Source organism: Meriones unguiculatus, chromosome 3 (genome assembly GCF_030254825.1).
Source record: "Meriones unguiculatus strain TT.TT164.6M chromosome 3, Bangor_MerUng_6.1, whole genome shotgun sequence".
Classification (NCBI taxonomy): Eukaryota; Metazoa; Chordata; class Mammalia; order Rodentia; family Muridae; genus Meriones; species Meriones unguiculatus.
In genome coordinates this window covers 134,208,011-134,229,754 of record NC_083351.1, presented here as the reverse complement: position 1 = coordinate 134,229,754, position 21,744 = coordinate 134,208,011, and the positions used below count along the sequence as shown (strand labels likewise).

The following is a 21,744-nucleotide window of genomic DNA, read 5'->3' as shown; positions in this document are numbered from 1 at the left end:
CAGGAGGCTCAGGAAGGATCATAGGTTGAATGCTAGTCAGCCTGTGGTTACACAGCTAACCTGTCTTTAAAAAAAAAGAAAAGAAAAAGAAAAAAAGATAATTAAAGGTTGATTGAGGACCATGGGGTGGCTTGTGGGTTAAAGGTTCAATCCTGACTGACCATCAGTTTCATCTGTGGATGAATTCGTGAGAAGACTGTCTTCCGGGTTGTTCTCTAACCTCCACATGCACATAAACCCCATACACAAACGTTTATAGTAAAACTTAGCATTTCACTGAGCTTTTGGAAACATTTTATTTCCACCAACATTTTAGTAGACACACTCACTTTCAAAAGCGCCTAACATTTTTGAGGGGCTAGTAAAATAGTTCAGTTGGTGGAGTACAAGTGAGTCAGGGTTCCCAGCACCCACTAAAGCCAGATGCAGAGTGCACCTGAAATCTGTGCTAAGGAGGTAAAAAGCAAACTTGTCATTTGCTGGCCAGCTAGCCTACACAATTGGGAGAATTCAGTGAGCAACCAGTTTCAAATTAGGTAGAGAAGCAAATCCAGATCTCTGGCCACCATACGCCATGTATAACCAATCCCTCATGAACAAACACATGCTACAAAATTCTTGATTCTTTCCATCTTCAATAAATTTTATGTACCAATTGCTTGGAAAATTGTCTTGTTGCAGTTTTTTAATATCTTCATCACATTCCCATCCCTTCAGGCCTTGCTATGTGTGTGCTGGCTAACCTAAACCTTCAGTGACCCATCTGCCTCTGCCATCCGGAACAATCCTATTTGGCTTAGTACTCCAGACTGGGCCCAAGCAGTCCACCAATTCAGCCACTCTCTTTAACTCTGTGGACTTCCTAGATTAGTTAAGAACAACCCCCCTCATCCTTTCTAAAATTTTACTCAAGTGAATTTTACTCTACAGAACATTCAGGTGTTACTGTATGTTGATAAATTAAGATAAAAGCAACCTTGAAAGAAAGCACCTTACTGTGTTCTTTCAGTGACTTCACAAAAGTATAAAAATGCAGTCTTGAAGGATGCTTTTGTCCAGGTCTAACAATTTCTGACTGATTTTCCTCTTCGGAGGTTTTGTGTCACCCCAAACTTAAACCCAATTCACTTAAAATGCCACAGCCAGGCCTTGCTTAGGATGCAATACAGTCAAACCTTATCCTGGAAAATTTTCAGGTTGTGGTTTTGAGGATCGACCCATTTAATGATTCCCTAACAAAACTATGTATGCTCTTCCACAAATTTAAAGCATGTCACCATTCCCTCTAAAAAACCTTTGGCATGACTTATGTGTTAAGACAAAACCTGCCTATTTTACATTCTTACACAAAACTTAAAGCATATCTTCTAACTCCCACTTACGAGTTGAAGGCGAGTAATTCTGAGAATATATGAACCAGTTAATTGCTCACTGCATTTATTCTATACTGTCTCCAATATAGAAATTAAATTACATACTTGAAGCTTGGTTCACTCAAAATGACTCAGTCCTCAGGTCTTATCAGTATCAGAAGGTTCTATGAAGAACTACCTGAACTTTCTACGTACTACCCTTAACCAGACTTTGTCTCAAAGTGCTGGAAAAACATTTCACACACACAAAAAAAACCCATGTAATTTAAGATTACTGTATTTCCTTACAAGAGGAACACTTCAACAAATTTTACATGTATCAATCACCCCTTTTCAAATTGGGCACACATGAAAACTAACATCATGGAAGTTTTATTTAGATGTGGATTTTGAACTATCAATACAGATGCCAAGTTGCTACACAGAACATCCACAGGAACTTTTTCCATTTTTTTTGAATCGTTCACAAACATTTCCTACATAATTCAACACACAACAGAGAAATGGTACATCTTTTTTTCTTTCATTGTGCATACAATGGAAAAACAAGTATATATATATTTTTACAAAGTTCAACTAACAAGACGCTAGCAAGTTGACAGCTTTAAGTCTATAGGTGAGAAATTATCTAACAAAAATAACCAGGATTTACTCAGCTTCAGCCACTTCCATAACCAAGAGTTATTCTGGTTAATAAAGCTCATTGCCCATCAGGCTTCTGGCATATACTTAAGATGCTTAACTCTTGTAGTACTGCTCCCCACCGTAGTTCTCCACACTAACAGAAACTGTTGAAAACTAGTGGCAAACATTTGCAAAAACAAACAAAATCCCAAGCTTATTATAAGCATGAATATGTGATGGAAATTTATCAAGCCAAGTCTTTCCAACCATTAAGAAATCAGCCAAACGAATTTGCCAATGTATTTTTTGTCTATATCTAAGAGGTGCACTTATATCCTAACAGAGGAGCTGCTGAAAATTAAACTTAGTGTTTAGTTTAGGGGTGGGCTGGAAAATTCAACCACCATTTGAAAATTCTTAAAAAAAAAAAAAAAAAAAAAAAGACCACCAAAAATAGATTCACTAAATTTATTTTAAAAATCATAAAACGTTTCTTACAAAAGAGCATACATTCTGCACACTGCTCTGAACAAATGCCAGGGACATGTGGACTATTACTTTCCTCCCTGTCCCACCCCACCCCCCAATGTTACAGTGACCACAAAGCAAGGTGTTCACAATAATTACACGGGGGGGAATTTTTTTTAAAACCACCAACAATGAACAAAAAATAAAATTCACTCACTCTGCTGCTGTTTCAAAATTTCAATGTTAGTTTTTGCATGCCCTCCCCCCAACCCTGTTTGTAAGGAACTAAAACATTACATCTGGTGAACAGCAAAGATTTCACTACACCTCAAATGCAGAACACCTATGAAGCAGAGGAATGTTGGCTTTTTAAACAGAAGCAGATAAAAAAAAAAGATGCAGGACTCCTTCAGTTCTTCACTAGTCTTAGAAAAACTTTCCAGAATACTGCTTCACACTATAAAAAAGAAAAAATATCTTGCATTAGAATCCTTCAACATCTGCATACTGCTTCACACTATAAAAGAAAAGAAAAAAAAAAGTACGAATTAGAATTTTTGTTTGAAACATCTTAATCAACATTAAGACAATTTCAATGCTAAATTAAAATGATAAACATGTCCATTATAATTAGAAGAATTTTAAAGAGCACTAGCAACTATAAATTAAAGCAATGTAAAACTCAAGAAAATGTTAATCAGACAATAGTAGTGCAGAGTTAAGAAAATGAGACTGGAAGCTGTTAATACTTGGTAGAAAAGACAAAGGAATGCGAGGAAGGTGTGAAATGCTGCGTGTCACAGCACCATCATTATCTGTCCTGTAGAGGTGGCCTGTGCCATATGGCAGACTGTGATTTGTTGTCATCTTAGTTATCTAAAAACAACAAAATCACTAGTCTTCCACACAGAACTAGGCCAACATCCAATGTCTCGTCTACATTTTCTACAGGCTCTGTGTAATTTATTACAACTGAGTGGTGGTTTTGGCAGCACTTTTCACCAGAGAAATGAGAAGTTTGCTTGGTTAAGGCTTCTTCCAGCAAGATTAGTACTGAATGTCTTCATTTTTAGTAAGAAAACAGAAGAAAATTAAAGCATAGCTATTAATTAGGATGTTTAGAAGTTAGATCCCCAAGAGACGGAAACACCATGGTTTCTAAAAGAAAAATCAATTGGGAAGAAAAGCTTTTTTAAAGATTTTAGTATGTACATGTATGCAAGCACAAAGCTAAGCTTCAACTGACCTGTTCTGCAGCAAATACTGTGCGTTCTGTATCTGGTCCTGTGTTCCTGTAATGGTAATGATCCGATCTTCGGATCCTTCTAAAGGCTCATCAATTTTGATCGATGCTCCTGACTCATGACGAATTTGCTTAATACGCTGACCACCTTTGCCAATTATAGATCCAGCCAACTGCAAATATTTTTAAACATAAGAATTCGTGACAATAAGGAAAAAAAAGTCTGTTATCAAAGACAAAGAACATAATAATTTACTTAGAACAACAGCCTTAAGTTCCTGAAGTAATTTTTGGGTTATAAGTGTATTTTAAGAACCCCAAACCCTTATTTTTAATCAATGTCACCAAATTAGCATTTGATGTGAGGTTTAAAACTCTCCCAAGTCCCTTAAAAAATTCTCAATCCTAAATTGGGAATCTTTGAATTACGAAGCAGCAACTACTAAAAGGTAAATGAATTCCCTGAATTAAAAATACTTACATCTTTGGGAATAGTTACTTGTGTAGTAATAATGGGTCCACCAAGATCACCGTATGAGCCACGACCCCCTGCATAGGAATAATCTGATTTAAATAATGAGCAGCAAGTTCATGTAAAAACAAGTATGAAATAATGTTTGATTTCACAAAGAAATAACTTACCATATCCAGAACCACCCTAAAAACAAAGGAAAACAGAATTACTTAAATATAAAAAAATCCCAGAGCTTAGAAAAGTCAAACTCCTCCCATAACCACCCATACTTGCTTAGTTTATCTAGTAAACACATTGAAACTAAAAATTATGGCGTGGGTGGTGGTGGTGCACACCAATTATTGTGGACAAGCAAGGTAAATTACTGATATGTACATTAACACCACTGATACTCAACCTGTGGTTCATAAGCCATTTGCCATTCTGATGGGCTCCATGTGTCAATTGCAGAGTCCCAAGTTTCATCAGCACTGAACCCAACCTGCATCACATACAGAAATACCCAATTATTTAGACGGTTATGTAAATAACTATATTTAAAAAGTTTTTAGTTACAATCTTACAGAAACGTTTGGTTTTAAGTTCTCTTAAAAACATACATATGCCCCTTATAAATCCCAATTCTTACCATGCCATCATAGCGGTCTCCAGGCCTTCCTCTTCTGTCATAAGCCATTAGGTCTCTGAAAGCACAATGTGTGGTCATGTTTATACAGTCATATCAAAACCAACCCATCTACTGCTAAGTGCAGCATCTCTTAATGTTTACACTTGCAAACGACTTACCCCCCTCTGGGTGGTGGTGGTGGAGGAAGAGGAAGATTCCGAGCTCTGCTGCCACCCCGGCCACCTCGACCAGGAGGAGGTGGAGGAGGTCCTCGACGAGGGCTCATATCATCATAATCTCTTCTAGAAGGAGGCATGGGACGCCCACCCCGACCAGGAGGCATTCTGTCAAAACCACCTCTTCCCCGCATAGGGAATCCCACAGGCCGTCCTCGGCGGTCATCAAACATCATTGTAAAACCACCATAATCATAGGTTTCATCATAAAAGTTGGGATCATATGGTTGTGCACGTCCTTTGATGGGAGACTAAAAATAGAAACAGAACGTTTAAGTCTGAAGAAAAAGAGCCTTGTTCTTATCAATCCATCAACAATTTATCTCAAAAGGTCATAGGTAAGGCCAGAAAAAGGCAATGTTCTAAAGTATTTTTAAAATACTGAATGGGGGCAAGGGGAAGACCCCAGGAAATGTAGCAAGCACTATAGGGACCTTTGTGTAAAGGACCAAAAAGACTCTATATTAAGAGAGGTAATTATAAAACTTGCAGGGAGATGTCAAAATTAATGGTATGAATATTGCCTCGTTTCTGGTAGCTTGAAGAAATTAACGCAAGCAAAACTACCCCAAAAGATACCTCAGATATAAGGTCAAGGATAATCTTGATGCATTCTACAACTCTGTCAGGTTTTCCTCCAATAAGAACAACTCTGTCAGTAGAATGAGGGCAGCACTCCTGGAAAAGCTTGATTGTTGTCTGAGTGTTCTGTAACAATTATAAAATGGAGATAACTCACCAGAGGAAGTTAACACAACACATAGCATCCAGGCTTCCCACGATCGTATGTGAACCCAACTATTCCCAATAGAGAATGTGATCAATGACACAGGGCTTAGAAATGGTCTAGTTTTAACAGAACTTAAGTTTTAACTGTTTCTCAACTAAATAGTGATGAGGGATCTCCCTGAGGAAATAGCCCAATCAACTCTGTATGAAAAAAAGTTAAATCCAGCAAGGAACAAAACAATGCCTTACTTCTCGAAGTTCTTTGATTTTAGCACCTTTAACACCAATAATTCCTCCTGCCAGACTTTGATGAATCAACAGTCTCAACTCGCAGTCAAAGTCACTTCCTTTATAATGCTGGTACTGTAGAGAGGGAAATAAACAATTTTACTCTCTTACAAGTATCTTCCCAACACACTATCAGCTTACATTTAAGCACAACATAATGCACTGTTGCAGTAAGCAACCTGAATTTTTATCTCAATAACTTTACCAGTTATGTGCTTATTATCCTCAATAGCCAGGCCCAAAAAGGACAATCTGCACCACCTTAAAAAACTATTTTATTTTCAGGTCCTGCAACACCATACCCACACTGCAGCCATTTAGCATGTCGCTGTTACCACAAAATTATTAACATTCAAATAACACCATAATAAAAATGACCGCAAAGCACTTTGCAAATGTAGTTAATTCCCACTGCAGCATGGAGCAGGGTCAACAGTGAGTTGTAAGACCATTCATATATGATATTTTTAAGCCTTTTTCTATAGAGATGGGAAAAGCACACTATGTTAAAAAAATAAAATCAATCCTATGGGCCAGGCTCCATACTTCAGTGGGGTTCAATGGCACTATGACATACATTTAAGCATTCCACAGCATCAGATTCGAGCGGGAGCTGGCTGGTTGCAGTGGGTGATGGCAACTGCAGGCCCTGAAAGTAGAAAAATAAGAATAATAGGTTAAGTGTCTAGCGTGATCAGGCTATTGTCGCATATATTGGTAAAGCTACTACAACATATTTTTAAAATGTTTATTAATCCAGAATAACTTATATAACAGTAAAATTCAATATAAAATCCTTTCTCCAAATGCCCAGTAGACTCAATGTAAATAATTACAGAATACAACAGCAGCACTCATAGTCCCAACTGCTTCCTCATCTGTAGAAGCACTATAAGCTCCTGTAGCTGTAACTTCCTCAAGACAAAGTAAACAAACTCTTTTCTCACCCTATTTAAAAAAAAAAAAACAACTTTAATGTTCCCTAATTATATCTCAATTAACCTTTATAACATCCTCAACATTGTTAGTTTAAGAAATCAAACTCTAAAACTAAGGCCTTTAAAATACCTGATAAATCATGATAATGCATGATCAAATAGCTCCTATCTACTACTCAAAGAATGGCCAGCCTAAAATTTAAAGACAAATACAAAATGCTATACATTATGCAGATTTTACTGCCACAAAAATCATTGTATTTTTCTCCTCCCAGTTACCCCAATAAAACTTTAAACACTGTCCCTCATCTTGCCAAATGTTTTTTTCTTAAAAAGGAAAAGAAACCTACCTCCTCCAAGGTAGGGATGATTTTCTTCAGAATTTCTCCAATCGTTTCAATATCAGCACTGATACTCAGTATGCTGCCAAATATCAAAACCACACAATACAAAAAGGTGGAAAAGAAAATGAGTTTTGTCATCAGTAGTCATACAAACTTTTAGAGAAGTAACATCACAATTCCTTAATAGTCCCCATTTAAGGTAGCCTATTTATGAATTTTTCACATGCATTTATTTTATTTTATGCCCAATACAGACATAACATTATTAGGAGACTTTGAGAGACAGAGAGAATGGGCTGCTGGAAGGGCTCAGATTAAGTGGCAATAATTGACCAGAACTGAAGCAGAGTTGAATTCTCATGTTCCCCGCCACCAAGTTAAGGACACCCTCGCTGTTACATTGGTAATACTGGCACACCTTCTCTTGGGTAAAGTGGGGGAATATGCAAGTGGTGAACATTGTATCTGGAGTAAGGTTATGGATACCAGTTAGAAATTAGACTACTTAATGGGCTCTGCAAGAAAACAAATACAAATGCAAGACAAAACAAAGACAATACAAATGAGAAGTGAAGGAAAGTGAACCAGTTAGCATTTCATCAGAAAAAATTATGAACAGACAATGTTGGGAAGCAAGGTGGGCCACAAAGACAGAGCGAGAGACTATTTTGGGTAACAGTCTGATTTACAATGCAGCAAATATGCAACACTTGAAGCTGTGCTCCTTCCATTGAAATAAAATTAGTGGATCGTTTGGGTGGGCAACTCACGGTAAAAGTTCAGTGACAAAAGGACTTAATGGGGAAAATAAGACAGAAACTTGAAAAACAATACACCGTCTAAAGGGGATACTATTTAATTATATAAAAGGCAGGTAATAAAATACATTTCTCTCTTTCTAATCAGGCAGTGAGGCATAAACTGTTGGGACATACCGCTCGGGGCCACTGCTGTCTGGGACTGAAACACTGGCATTGTACTGCATTGGTCATTGGCGTTCGTGGATGTTGGCATTGGGCATGGGCATTCAATCAGAAGTTGTCAAGTATTGTACCCGTTTGGCAACGAGCACATTTTTGGGCATAGCCAACCAGGGTTTTCACATGGGCGTTCAGGGGCGGATGGGCCAACGTCATGGTGGGCAACGCAGGGGTAAGTCGATCCAGTACATGGGCAACGGAGATATATGGCCAAAAAAACAAGGAGAGGGAAAAGGGGGAAAAGCAATAAATTTTAATTTAATACAAACTATACTCATACTCTCAATTAATGAAACAAGCTTAAGTTGTTCTGAAGACTAACACAATAATGGACTTCTCTATACCTGACCGTGGCTTAACATTTAAGGACCTTAAATGATGGTTCTAGGTTTTTTTTGTTTGTTTGTTTTGTTTTTTAATGTTTCAGTAGCAGGCTGGCTCGTGAGGGTAGACACAAAACCTGTCATGACTCAAAAGTTTACTGAAATTCTTGAGGAAAATGGGGAAATAACCCAGATAATTATACAGAACATCTGGATTAAGAGGAAAGAGGTTCAAAGACAAAACAAAAATTCCCACACCAAACCCCAAACTATTAAGACTGATTTGGTTTCTTGAAGTGTAAAACACATTCCTATCTCATAAGCAGGTTTGTAAAAATTAAATTTAAAGTTTATAGTAATCAAGAGAAACACAAAGATCTGTTACCGAGAGAAATGAAATACTGTTAGGTACTCAACACAGTTATTTGCCTCAATTTTACCAAGATAAACATTAAGAAATATATAAATTATGAGGGGGGGGAACCTTAAATTTTGGTGTAGTCAAGTTCTAGAAATACACTTCTGGTGCTGCCAACATTTAATGTGTCTAATCACAAGAGTCAACCCACTATAAATTACGAAGACTCAAATTCTAGGCAAATAGTTCCAATTGCCAAGATTAATCTATTCATTATCCATGTTTTTTTAAAAAAAATCAGTCAACATTAGCTCATGTTGCAAGCTGTGGAACAGATGAATTTTTTTTGAAGGAAGTAAAAGTTAGTTTTTAATCAGCCATCTTCAAAGGCTTATTTCAGAAACGCCCAATTCCCTCTCACACATACACACAAGAGGAATGGTGCAATTAAGGGTTTTTACACTGTCTCTATTTCTAATTAAAATGTTTTATCTTTTTATGAAGTGAATTATTTTGAAGGGTCTTATTAGAATATTAAAAGATTTAATTGTGTATGTTCCACCTTAAGCAGGGCTTTAAAAAAAAAGCAGGAATCATCTATATAACCATTAATTATTACAAATGGTTTTGCAGCTACATGCAGTGATTTCTAAGAATGTGAACCTTTAAAATTCTAGAAACATACAATGAACTTGCTGGTTTAGTAGTTTAATACTTACGTCTGTGCGAAGAGCCTTAATATTCTTGCCTCCTTTCCCAATCACTGCTCCAGCATTCTGGAATAAAAACAAAAAAAACTACTTTGTGCTTCCAAAATTAACATTTCTAGCTATAATTTTTAACATTAACAAATCATTACTGTTAAAACAGCACTGGAAATCTACTTGAGAATGATGGGACTCAAGATGGTTTTACGTCTCTTTGATTTAGAATACCAGACATGAACACAAAATTCCTAAAAAGTATAGATTACTGTGCCCTCTTGTGAAAACCAAGCAGACTCTAAGCAGCAAATACTTTTATATTATGACTTGAACAAAGTAGTCAGGTAAACTTAAACTAGTAACTAGTTTCCAGGGCAAAGGGAATATAACCAATGCCTAGAGTACTTTTCTAACTGATCTTTGGTGGACCTAACAGGGCTTTCTTTTGTCAAAAATTCTAGCACTACCCCAGTTTATAAAGAACCACATGAACTAAATGTGACAGTGCACACCTATAATCCCAGGACTCAAAGGCAGAAAACAGACGATCAGGAGTTAAGACCAGAACCTCCTATAAGACCCTGTCTCAAACAAATAAACCTCTTACAACTCTTATTCTACGTGCAAACCTCTGTAAGCTTCCCAGAGTCAAACCAGGGCTTGAAGTGAAATGTTAATTTTTATTTAACTATAAACCTCCAAATTTTAAAGGAAAAAATGTTTATACCTTGCTCTGAAGCAAAATGCGCAATTCAACCATCTCATCAGTATTTCTAGATCTTTTAAAGGCTTGTTCCTCTTCCATATCTTCTGCAGGGCGTTTACCTACAAATCAACAGTTTATTATTTTAAATTAGAAAAACCTCCAAGAAAGGGTAATTTACATGTTAAAGTCCCTGCCTGTCTTTTCTTTTTGTAACATCAACAATCATATTTTAATAAAAAGTTCAAAATGATTTGCACTGGTTGCCTGTGCAAAAAAGGATAACTTCTTTTTATAAAAACCAAGTAACATATGAACTCACTACTATGAAACTAAAATGATATAAGAGGTAAACACAAAGTATCAAACATTTTGTGATAATAAAATTAGCCTAACAGAATATATGCTAGTTATAATTAAAACAGCTTCTCACCAAATTCACCATTGGTTTCGGTGTTGGGGAAGGTTTCTTCTGGCTGTTCGGTCTCCATTTTCTTGAGTTAAATGGATGCACCAATCTGTTGAAAAATAAATACGCTAGTACATTTGGCTTACTGGAAACACTATTTTGCTCAAAGTCGTTAAAAAAGGTTTCTGCTTCCAGCACATTCACACACATACCCCTTACATGGCAGAACTGACACCCTAGCACTACTACAGTAGTCTATGAAAACCAACATGAACCAGTTTTGCTTTTCTTTTATTTAATATCATCGAAGGTATCGCTTGAGGAAACTAAAAAGGATATTCCTAAAAGCACACTTTTTTTTTTAAACTTTAAAAAAACTGAACTGGAGAGCCAGGTACATTGAGTTGCTTTTAGACTGCAGTGGCTGTCTCAATGAAACAAAACAGCCTAACCACCTCCACCAACATTCAGAGAAGCCTGTTTTTCCCCAAGGAAAATCAGTAATCCCATCCTCAGCAACTTGCTTCATTTCATTACAACGGAGAAGCCAGCCCACCTATAATTTTGTTCAAAAGACTAATTCTTGAAAAAGACCACATCTTATCACAAAACTAGTGTTATAGTAAGACTAGTAGTAATTGGGTGGTTTTTCTTGGGGGGAGTGTTTGTGACTGACAATGAAATCTGCCAAGTTTATTACAAATATAACGGAAAACACAAGCTGCATTCAACCTCCAGAGAGATCTAAGATTCTGACTAAGGGACCAGACTCAGCTACCACCATTACCCAAAAAAGCTGGGTAATCAAGAACACCACCATTCTGCTTTTAAATGATGCTAAAAAGGCTATCTCCTAGCAATTTCACTTCTAATTCAACTCTGCAAGACTTGCAAACAAAGCGAGAACTGGTCGGGTCAACTTGTGGATCTACCAAACGAGCAGCTAGCACAAGAGCTCTAAGCCAAGGCATCCCATCTCCGCCTTCCTCCCATTCCAAAGCGCTGGCTGGTGGTGTCGCTCCGCGGACGGCTCGAGACCCGCCACTCGGTTACTCTCCAGCAGCGACAGCAAACCAAAGTCCAGCCCAGGTCCTGTAGCGCCGTCCCCCAAACCCGCTGGCGCCAACAGGCCCGCCGCGCGGAACGCACGCGCCGCCGTCCTGCGGCCCCCGGCCCGGCCCTCCAGCGCCCAGCCACGGTCGCCCGGCGGCGCCGCTCCTCACCCGGCTCCGACAGGAAATGGCGGCCCGCGTAATGGCGACTACGTGCGACTAGGCGGAGTCGCGCGGGACCCCCTCCCCCACCCAACACGCGGGCCCGCGAGCTCCCGTCCCCCGCACCTCCCCCACCGCCCGAGACAAAGCCGCCGCGGGAGCAGCGGCCGTGCCATCGGCCCCGCTCGGAAGGCCCACGCCGGGGGGCCGCGGGGGACGGGGACACACACAAAGAGGGCGGCGGGGGCGCCGCGACCCCCGCACTCGCGACCCCACCGACCGGCCCTGCGCTCCTCCTACGCCGGGCGCCCGCGCCCCGACCCCGCCGGCCTCCCCTCACGAGCGCCCGAAGCCTCCACCGCCGCCACCACGCCAACTGCAGAGGGGCACGCTCGGGGAAATGGCGGCGGTGGGGGAGGGGGCCCGGCAACGCTCCCCGGAGGGCTGCGGCCGGCCCGGGCGGCCTCCCACGGCCGAGCCTGGGCTCCGGCCCCCCTCCCACAACGCGCGGCTCGCCCGGTCCCGCTCACCGCGCGAGTCCGCCGTTGCCTCCCGGCCGCGCCGCCTCCGACGGTCGGTCACTGCTAGACAGAGAGCGAGGGCCAGCCCCCTCCCGCCTCAGCGTCGCGCCCCATTGGCTGCCCAGGCTTCGGCGGTGGTGCGAGGGCGAAGCGATTGGCCCGGGGCCGCGTCAATTACGGCGCCGAGAACCCCGCCTTCCGCCGGCGACTCCCTTTGGGCTGTAAGGCCGCGGCGGGCCTGCGAGAACCCGGGCTCGGGTACGGCCCAAGCCGCCATCCCGGGATGCCACGCCGCTCCCCGGAGCCGCCACACGAAGCCCTCCTCCCTCCCCCGTCGCCCTGATACCTACAGGCCGCAATCGAGCGGGAGGCGAGCACAACGGCGACGTCCGTGCAGCGGAGAAACAGAGGATAATGGCGTCTGCAGCGCTGTCGCCTGGAGCGCCCTCCTCCTTTCTCGTTCGCGCACTCTGTAGTGAGGGGGAGGGGAGGAGTGGCGCTCCTCTCGCGAGACTTGAAACGGGTGTTCCCGTGTGTCGGGGGAGGGGGGGGCGGGCGGCCGAAGGGTATCTTCGAGCCCCGAGGGAGTTTTGCGGGATTGGAGGAGGAACACCCCTCGTGGCGCGCCAGATTGGGCGGGAAGGAGTTGAGGAAGAGGAGAAGCCCTACGGACAGCGGAGGGGGAGCGTGGGCGGCGCGCGGCGGCCCCGGGACCACGCTTGGGCGAGACGCGACGCCACGGCCAGGTCGGTGCTCGGCCGGGGTTCCACAGCTGACCGTCCGTCCGTCGCGTCTCGCTCGCTCCCCGCGCCGCGGGGGGTCCGCGCGCCCCTCCGCCGGGCCCGGGAAACCCGCTGCGCCAACGGCTCGCCGGGCGGGGAGGGCGGGAGGAGGCGGGAAGGCCCAGGGGCTGGCGGCGGCGCCCGTCGGCCGATCACGAGCCTGCCCGGCGCCGTGTGCCGAGCTCGGAGAGAAACTCGGGTCCGTCAGGGGCGGCGCGGGCCCCGCGCGTGGGGAGGCACGCCGAGCTGCCCCGCCGTGACCGAGCCCTGGGCAGTTGATGTGTCCCCCCGACACACACACACACAGCGGTCCACCCGCGTTCCCCAAACTTGCGGAAGCGTCGGGATGGCCGTCTGTGCCGCCGCACCCGGGCACTCGGGTAGTTATACCGAGTGACTTGAAAACACGTACACCAGCACCCTTTCAATCGGCCGGCACATGGCGTCTTTGCGGTCCCTTACTTACCTGACAGCAGAAGCTGGGCGTGAGGGTGGGGGAAGGCTGGCTTTATTTTGAGACAGCCTACGCAGCCCTGGCTGCCGGAATTTATAACGCAGGCCACCTGCCCCTGCCTCTCAAATGCTGGACTAAAGGTATGTGCCACCGTTCCCGGCTCACAGTTTTCAACAACTTGGTTTTTGAGGCACGGTCTCTCTGTAACTCCCAAAGATCTGCCTGCCTCTGCCCCCGCCTCCCAAGGCTGAGATTAAAAGCGTGCAAACCACGCCCAGCTAAATCATTATTTCTGTTGCAACATTTTTTCCCCCAAGACAAGGTTTCTCTGAGTAGCCCGGCTGACCTCAGACTTAAGAGAACTGCCTGCCTCTGACTCCTGAGCGCTTAAAGAAATGCGCCACTGCCAACACACACAACACATGGCCTAGCAACTTTTTTTTTTTGTCTTGTAAGTAATGAGTGGGAATCCAAAGGAAACTACAGGAATTGTCTAGACTAGACTCTAGTGAAAGTTGCCTTATCTAGATTCCACGATGGGATTGTCCTCAGCTAAACCCGTTTGCTTTCTTCTCTCTTACTTTTTAGGTTTTCTATTTGAATAACTGAAAGTTTGTCTTTTCTCCAGTCTTCATTTTCTACTTAAAGTTGGAAGTTTTCGGTTTTGATTAAAACCTTAGGATTGGATATGTAGCTCAATGGAGGCCCTGAATTTGGGTGGCACAACAAAGCCTGTGCCACTTTGTTTCATTTAGTGGCACCAGGAGATAATGTTAATGATTAAATGTTAAAGTCTGATGCGTAGTGTAAATTTGAAACCAGTATTACTTAGCTGTGGGATTTAATATAATTGGAACGGTACAGTAGTTGGCTGGGATAATATTTAAAATACTATAGGTACCATATCCAGAGTTCTCTATTGGATGCCAGGCTTTGTGCTGGTAATGCTTATTACAATGCTTGGAACAAGTTGTGGTTGTCTTCGTTTTATGTATGAGGGCTTTGTTTTTTAAAGAGGATAAACTAGGTGTTGTAGTTCATGCCATTAATCCTAGCACCTGGGAGGCAAAGACTGGTGGATCTGTGAAACTCTTATCTCAAGAAACAAACAAAAACTTTAAAGATGGACTGGGCCTTGGGGGGCAGGTGAAATGGATCAGTGGTTAAAGGAGCTTGCTGCCATGGTCACACTGATGTTATAAAGTGAGTATCCAGAGTGGAGGAAGGAGAGAACTGACTCTCACTCTCACATTGCCCTCTTCCCTCCACATATGCATATGTAATGTTAAGAAAAAATTGTTTTATAAAATACTGAGGATAAAACCATATTCAGGGTCACATAACAGAGCTGGGTTGCAGGCTCCTAAATGGAATTTTCTCTCTTTTTTGTTGTTTTTTTTGCTTGTTTTTCAAGACAGGGTTTTTCTGTGTAGCTTGGCTGTTCTGGAACTCTGTACCCAGGTTGGCCTTGAACTCAGAGATCCATCTGCCTCTGCATCCTGAGTGCTTGTATTAAAGGCCTGTGCCACCAAGACCAGCTTTATTACTTATTATGTCAACCATAAAGTAACATTTTTTTCATCCTTGTTTTGTTTGTCTTCTCAAAATTCTTAAATTACCTTGACATCTTTACAAGTTAAAATGGGCTTTTATTACATTTTGTTTGTGTGTGTGTACGCACATGTGCTGAATGAGCAAGTGGGATTCAGAGAACAGCCTTATGAAGTTGGTTCTCTTTTTTCATATGGGACCATAGGATTGGACACATAGTCATCACATTTACTGGCAGGCACCTTTACCTGCTAAACCATCTTGCTGGCCCAATTCATTTTTTTAGAAGACAATAATAGAAACATAAAATGGATATAAATATTTGTCAGTGATTTAAAATCTCGTGTATTGATCAGATGCCACAAGAAGTATCCAGGGATGGTACTACTTTTCTATTTAAAAACTTTTGAGTCTGATTGAAAATTAACCATTGAGTCAAATATGCCCAAACCTTAGTGACAAGTAATAGAAATTATCTACTTTGTTCTCTTCTGTTTCATTCTTAGTAGTCTTTAGAATGTAGGTTTGTGTGGTCAGCCAAGTCTACTAGGTACAAAGGTTAATAAAATTTTTTTCTTAACCATAAAAAAGTGAGGCTTAACTTTTTTAATTTTACATGCTAAGAAAACATGAACATTAAGTCATATTTTCATGTCATTAAGTAGTCCCTAAAAAATTTTAGGGCGGTGTGATGCCGAATGCCTTTAATCTCAGCACTCAGGTGGCACAGGCAGGCATATCTCTGTGAGTCCAAGGCCAGCCAGGGCAGTTACACAGAGAAACCTTGTCTCAAAAACACAAAGAAGTCCTTTAAAAAACTTCAGAGCTGGGTGTGATGGTGTAAGCCTTAAATCCCAGAACTTGGGAGGCAGGCACAGGCAGGTCTCTGAGTTTGAGACCAGCCTGGTCTTCATAGAGTTGAAAGGTTTCATAGTAGAGAGGCCCTGCCTCAAAACAACAAAAACTTCAAGGTCTGGAAGGATGGTTCAAAGGTTAAGAGCATATGCTGTTCTTCCAGAGGATAGGACTTTAACTCACAGCAACTTGTAACTCCCAACTCCAGGGGATCTGATACCCTACTTCTTTGGGCACCTGCACTCACTTGCATATATACACACGCACACATATACACACACACACAGACACTTTAAAAAAATCTTTGAAGATTACACAGCCTTCTATTTCATGGACATGATGTAAAAAATTTTTTCTGGATAATATTCAAGCCTTCTCTTATATAAAAATATAAAACTAGCAGATAAATATTTTGGTCTTTTATATTTTTCCTCTTACCTTCCCGTCTCCCTTTTGCACCCAAGTCCTAGAGATTTGAATCTCAGAGATACACCTTGTTCTTGTCTTTATTTTTAAATCTCCTTTTAATATTGGTTCTGGAAAGTAAAGGATGTGTGTTACGGCATGTAAACTTAATTTTAAAAGACATTTGTAGGCATAATGCTATTGTGCACTACATAAGGATTTAAATACTGATTTCTGTGTTCCCCCATATCTGGTTGCAGTCCCTGTTCTGAGAATCTCCTGTCTCAATGTTGTGTGAACACTGCTCCCCACTTGTCCCCTGATTCATCAATAAAGAAGCTTAAGAACCAATGACTAAGCAGGGGAGAGAATAGGGCTGGACTTCCTGTCAGCCGGGGAGGAGTGGAGAAAGAGAAATGAAATGGGGATTCAGCCATGAGGGGAGGTCCCAGAGATATCATGAGAGAACTGCTGGAGCAGAGAAAGCCATAAAATGCAAGTATCTCAGGAACTTGCGGCTGGGAGGTAGCCAGATTAGCTTAGAGGGTTAATTATTTGGGTATTAGCCAGGTTAAGAAAAAAACTGCAATATAATTTTAAAATAACCACTAGAAGACATCTTTTCCCAAGTTGTTTTTCTTGTACTGAAGAGTTCTTGAGAGTCAGGGGCTATTATTTGTCCAGTAGCGAGTGGGAAATCATGTGTCCTAGCTAACCATTCCTTCGGAGCTTTTGCTGTCTGTTATGACTATGGTAATACAATTTTGCGAGACAGATGGTGAGCCTAACCAAGAGCAAGTAGGAATCCCAGGCTATATTATCTATCTCCTATGCTTGCCTTCTTCCTTAAGGTGGCTCAGCAGGTAAGGGCTCTTGCTACCAAGCCTGATGCCATAGTTTTGATCCCTGGTGGAAAGAGAGAACCAACTCCTGCCAAGTTGTCTAACTTCTCCATGAGTATCATGGTATACGTCTACACCTTCCAAAAATAATCCTAATAATAGCTGGCACCAGAGTTTCCTCTGAACTGTTCCATCACCCACTGCATCAATATACCTAGCCTTCTCCCTTAACTTCCATAGTAGCTTAGTGAGTTAAGTAATGAATAAGGAAACAGGTTTAGAAGTAATAACTTTCTCAGCAGCTTGTTTCTGTTTATTCTAAACTCCAGGCTGTGGGTTTGGTTTTTCAAGACAGGGTTTCTCTGTGTAGCCCTGGATGTCCTGGAACTAGCTCTGTAGACCAGGCTGGCCACAGAGATGTGCCTGCCTCTGCCTCCCAAGTGTTAGGATTAAAGGCATGCACCATCATCACCTGGCTAAACTCCCGTTTTTATCCTGTGTTGTTTTTATTTTACCTTGACTGTTAAAGGAATTCCCAGAATCATATATCATGCTCTTGCATTCATGGAATGGGCCAGCGGGTCTTTCTGTGGCTTCATTTTAGAATCCTTACCGCTGTTTGTCTTACCTCTCAGGACCTCCAGCTTGAAAGCCTGTCATCAGATCTCATGCTGTCCTGCTAAGTGGTAAGTTTTCCTACAGGCAAGTTGGCCTTAAGTAATTTCTACCTCTTTGTCTCTGGACATATATATTATATATTATACTATATTAAATAATATAATAATATATGTATATATCCATTTTACATTTATATATGTATTTAAATATGTATTTGATTTGTCTTTAGTACTTTGCTATTATATATTACATATATTATACTGAGAAAAAGAGATTTAAGTATATCTCACAGCACAGTTGATAATATTTAGGCAAACAAGAGTTCTCTATAGCAGCCCAGGATGACACTGACAACCATAATCATACAAATTTTAATAGAGTTAAAATATAAAGTTAAGTTGGCTGGTGGTGGGACACACCTTTAATCCCAGCACTCAGAAGGCAGAGGCAGGTAGATCTCTTGAGTTTGAAGCCAACCTGGTCTACAGACTGTGTTTCAGGGCAGCCAGGGCTACACAAAGAAACCCTGTCTCAAAAGAAAAAAAATTAATTATAGATGTCAAAAGAAAGTAGTAAACATTAAATAGAATGTAAATTAATAGAATCTGATTATTACTTTATTAAAATAATAAGATATAGTAATATGTAAGTGTCTTTCAAAGGTCTGACATTTACACTTTATTATGCACATCAATCTTTCAGCAGCCCTGTAAGAGAGATGGTAATACTGATGAAAATACTGTTAGAGAGCTGGGTGTGGTGTACACCTTTAATCCCAGCACTTGAGAGGCAGAGGCAGGTGGATCTCTGTGAGTTTGAGGCCAGACAGGTCTAAAAAGCCAGTCCAGTCCAGCTAAGACTACAAGAGAAACTGTATCTCAAAAAACAAAAGACAAAAAAAAAAAAAAAGAAAAGAAAGAAAACATTGAGTTATTTCTCATTATACCATCTGAGTACTTCTAAAGGTTTGAGTTATCAGCCAGGTAGAAAATCAAGGGTTTTTCAGTGCTGGAAAGAGAAGACTGTAAAGGATATAGTGAATTAGGCATGTCTGTGTTTTGAGAATTACAGTACTATATTTAAGTATATGGAATCACTCTCTTTTTTGTTTTCAGGTAGAAGCATACATTCTATTTTTAAAAATTTGAGTTTAGCTTTTAGGTATATTAGACTACTTTTTAGTTGTTTTCATGTAGACATATATGCTCTTATTTAAAAGAAATGAATGTAACCTTAAGTATACTGAATCTCTTTTCTTTTTGTTTCAGTCAGCGTGAATGATCTTACCTAAAAGAAATGAGTGCAGCTAGTGCTGTGTTAAGAGTTGAAACCTGGCTTTTGGCAACATGGCATGTTAAAGTGCCTCCAGAGTGGCTGGAAGCTTGTGTTAACTGGGTCCAGGAAGAAAGTAAGAATGCTAATTTGAGTCAAGCACAAGTAAATAAACAAGTGTTGGAGCAATGGCTTCTTACTGACCTGAGAGACTTGGAACATCCTCTCCTACCTGATGACATTTTAGAAATTCCAAAGGGAGAACTGAATGGATTTTATGCTCTACAGATCAATTCCTTGGTTGACGTAAGTCAGCCTGCATATTCCCAGATACAGAAGCTGAGAGGAAAGACTACAACTAACGATCAAGTTTCAGCTGAAACACAGATTACTCTAAAACCGTGGGAAGCCAGGCCGTCAAGGATGCTGATGCTGCAGCTCACTGATGGCGTCACACAGATTCAGGGAATGGAATACCAGTCTATTCCCACTCTCCACACTGGTCTTCCTCCGGGAACAAAAATTCTGGTTCATGGACGCATTTTATTCCGTCTTGGTGTTCTCTTATTGAAACCAGAAAATGTGAAGGTATTAGGAGGTGAGGTAGATAGTCTTTCAGAAGAATATGCTCAAGAAAAAGTACTTGCAAGATTAATTGGTGAACTGGATCCTACAGTTTCAGTCATACCAAATAATTCTGATCACAGTATGCCCAGAGTTTCAGGGGATTTAGATGCTGATTTAGGACCTTCAGATGAAGAACTCTTGGCAAGTCTTGATGAAAGTGAAGGACCTGCAGCATATAATAGTGCATCCATGGAAAGAAGCTGTTTCAGCACAGGCAATTCCTCAAATACTACTCCCACAGATCAGTCTAGTTTTGAGCCAAGGTGTAATATTTCTTTAAGGCAAAAGGAGAAACCACCAAACCAGTGTATGCATTTCACTGATGAAGAATTTGATGACTTTTCACTGGAAGAGGCCTTGCTTTTAGAAGAAACTGTCCAGAAAGAACAGATGGAATCAAAAGCATGGCAGCCACTAACTCTGAAGAAAAACACAAATAACGTAGAGATATTTTCACATCAACCTAATACTGAGAACCACACAGCTTTGATTCATAAACAAGGAAACAGCAACTGTGGTGAAAAGAAATTATCTGAACAAATGATTCATGGAGACAATGTTTTTGGCTCTCCATCTGCTAGAGACCATCATAAGAGACTCTTGGCCCATGATTTTAAAAATGACAGTAAGATTTCCAAGGTAGATAATACAACAAAACAAACCATCAATAGTTCAGATGACCATTGCTTAAGTAATAAAATGTTAAACAGAAAACTGGGAACCTATCTATCAGAAAAGAGTTCACAAATTTCTAGTGAAAATGGCTCCCCTTTACAGGCTTCTTCAAGATCATTTGAGAATAATACTGTTCTATCTATTGGCATGGACTTATATTCTCCACCCTTTATCTATTTGTCTGTTCTAATGGCCAGGAAGCCAAAGGAAGTTATCACTGTGAAAGTCAAGGCCTTTATTGTCACTTTAACTGGCAATCTCTCAAGTTCTGGTGGCGTTTGGTGTGTAACTGCAAAGATTTCTGATGGTACTGCATATCTAGATGTAGATTTTATAGATGAAATACTTACCAGTATGATAGGATTTTCAGTATCAGAAATGAAACGATTAAAAAAGGATCCTCCTAAATATAAAAAGTTCCAAGAAGGGTTACAAAAATGTCAGCGAGATTTGATAGATTTATGTTGCCTAATGACTATTTCATTTAATCCTTCAGGTAAAGCCATGGTAGTAGAATTGCAAGATGTTGGCATGGAACACCTTGAGAACCTAAAGAGGCGTTTGAATAAATAATTTCCAAAATACTGTTGGAGTATACTTTAAAACAAATTTGGAATCAAATTTCATATTAAATTTCATATTCTTAGTTTCGAGATTCTGTAAAAGACAAGAAAGCTTCAGAGCTTAAAAATGGGTGAGATGTCTCAGTGGTTAAAGGGCACTCTGACAAGCTTGGTGACCTGAGTTTGATCCCCTGGGCCCTTGTGGCTGAAGGAGAGAACCACCTTCCAGAATCTGTTTTTCAGTCCTCCACACGTAGCACAGGACACACAAATGATACTTTAAAGTAAAGGTGTTTAATAAAAATGTATGTGTCAGGGTATTTTTTTTTTGGTGATTCCGGGCCAGGGCCTTGTGATGCTAGCAAGCCTCTACCAGAAAGCCACATCTCTATACCCTTGGTTTTTGTTTTTATATTTCCCTCCCTGGAAACTGGGTCTTTTATGCCCAGGCTGGCCTCAAGCTCTCTTGTTTAGTTTTCAGTGACCTTGAGCTTCTGGTCCCTTGCCTTTACCTTCCCAAGTGCTAGGATTAGGGTTGTGCAGTTTTACCTCATGCACAGGCT

The 21,744-nt window shown here is 41.1% G+C and overlaps 2 protein-coding genes across 9 annotated transcripts; one reads left to right on the top strand and one right to left on the bottom strand.

Moving 5' to 3' along the window:
- Positions 1 to 1,729: 1,729 nt before the first annotated feature.
- Positions 1,730 to 13,925, bottom strand: Hnrnpk (heterogeneous nuclear ribonucleoprotein K). Of its 6 annotated transcripts, none has more exons than XM_021654285.2 (16): positions 13,786 to 13,925; positions 10,827 to 10,911; positions 10,418 to 10,515; positions 9,706 to 9,762; positions 8,261 to 8,304; positions 7,332 to 7,404; positions 6,621 to 6,692; positions 6,005 to 6,118; positions 5,606 to 5,734; positions 4,970 to 5,277; positions 4,812 to 4,866; positions 4,581 to 4,664; positions 4,351 to 4,366; positions 4,190 to 4,272; positions 3,712 to 3,881; positions 1,730 to 2,982 (listed from the first exon to the last, which is right to left on the bottom strand). In XM_021654285.2, exons 2-16 carry the CDS (start codon positions 10,882 to 10,884, stop codon positions 2,949 to 2,951), a joined length of 1,395 nt encoding a protein of 464 aa, XP_021509960.1. In that variant the 5' UTR covers positions 10,885 to 10,911; positions 13,786 to 13,925; the 3' UTR covers positions 1,730 to 2,948. The 6 variants fall into 6 exon arrangements, with proteins under 6 accessions (XP_021509960.1, XP_021509958.1, XP_021509961.1 ...); XM_021654283.2 differs by lacking the exon at positions 13,786 to 13,925 and adding an exon at positions 12,888 to 13,034; XM_021654286.2 differs by lacking the exon at positions 13,786 to 13,925 and adding an exon at positions 12,888 to 13,033 and having other exon boundaries at positions 1,730 to 2,922.
- Positions 13,108 to 21,202, top strand: Rmi1 (RecQ mediated genome instability 1). 3 transcript variants are annotated; one of them, XM_021654281.2, is made up of 3 exons: positions 13,108 to 13,283; positions 17,956 to 18,112; positions 19,313 to 21,202. In XM_021654281.2, the coding sequence occupies exon 3, from the start codon at positions 19,341 to 19,343 to the stop codon at positions 21,189 to 21,191; it is 1,851 nt and encodes a 616-aa protein (XP_021509956.2). In that variant the 5' UTR covers positions 13,108 to 13,283; positions 17,956 to 18,112; positions 19,313 to 19,340; the 3' UTR covers positions 21,192 to 21,202. The 3 variants fall into 3 exon arrangements, with proteins under 3 accessions (XP_021509956.2, XP_021509955.2, XP_021509957.2); XM_021654280.2 differs by having other exon boundaries at positions 13,109 to 13,283; positions 18,062 to 18,112; XM_021654282.2 differs by lacking the exon at positions 13,108 to 13,283 and adding an exon at positions 13,777 to 13,913 and having other exon boundaries at positions 18,062 to 18,112.
- Positions 21,203 to 21,744: the final 542 nt, after the last annotated feature.

What these genes read in the sequence shown, in the direction of transcription:
- Hnrnpk (XM_021654285.2), bottom strand. Translation starts at nt 10,884, where the DNA reads ATGGAGACCGAACAGCCAGAAGAAACCTTCCCCAACACCGAAACCAAT. An exon ending in ATGCTGTGGAATGCTTAAAT is followed by an intron (nt 6,119 to 6,620) that starts GTATGTCATAGT and finishes CCCTCTCTACAG; the next exon opens with TACCAGCATTATAAAGGAAG. An exon ending in CCACCACCACCCAGAGGGGG is followed by an intron (nt 4,867 to 4,969) that starts GTAAGTCGTTTG and finishes TTGTGCTTTCAG; the next exon opens with AGACCTAATGGCTTATGACA.
- Rmi1 (XM_021654281.2), top strand. Translation starts at nt 19,341, where the DNA reads ATGAGTGCAGCTAGTGCTGTGTTAAGAGTTGAAACCTGGCTTTTGGCA.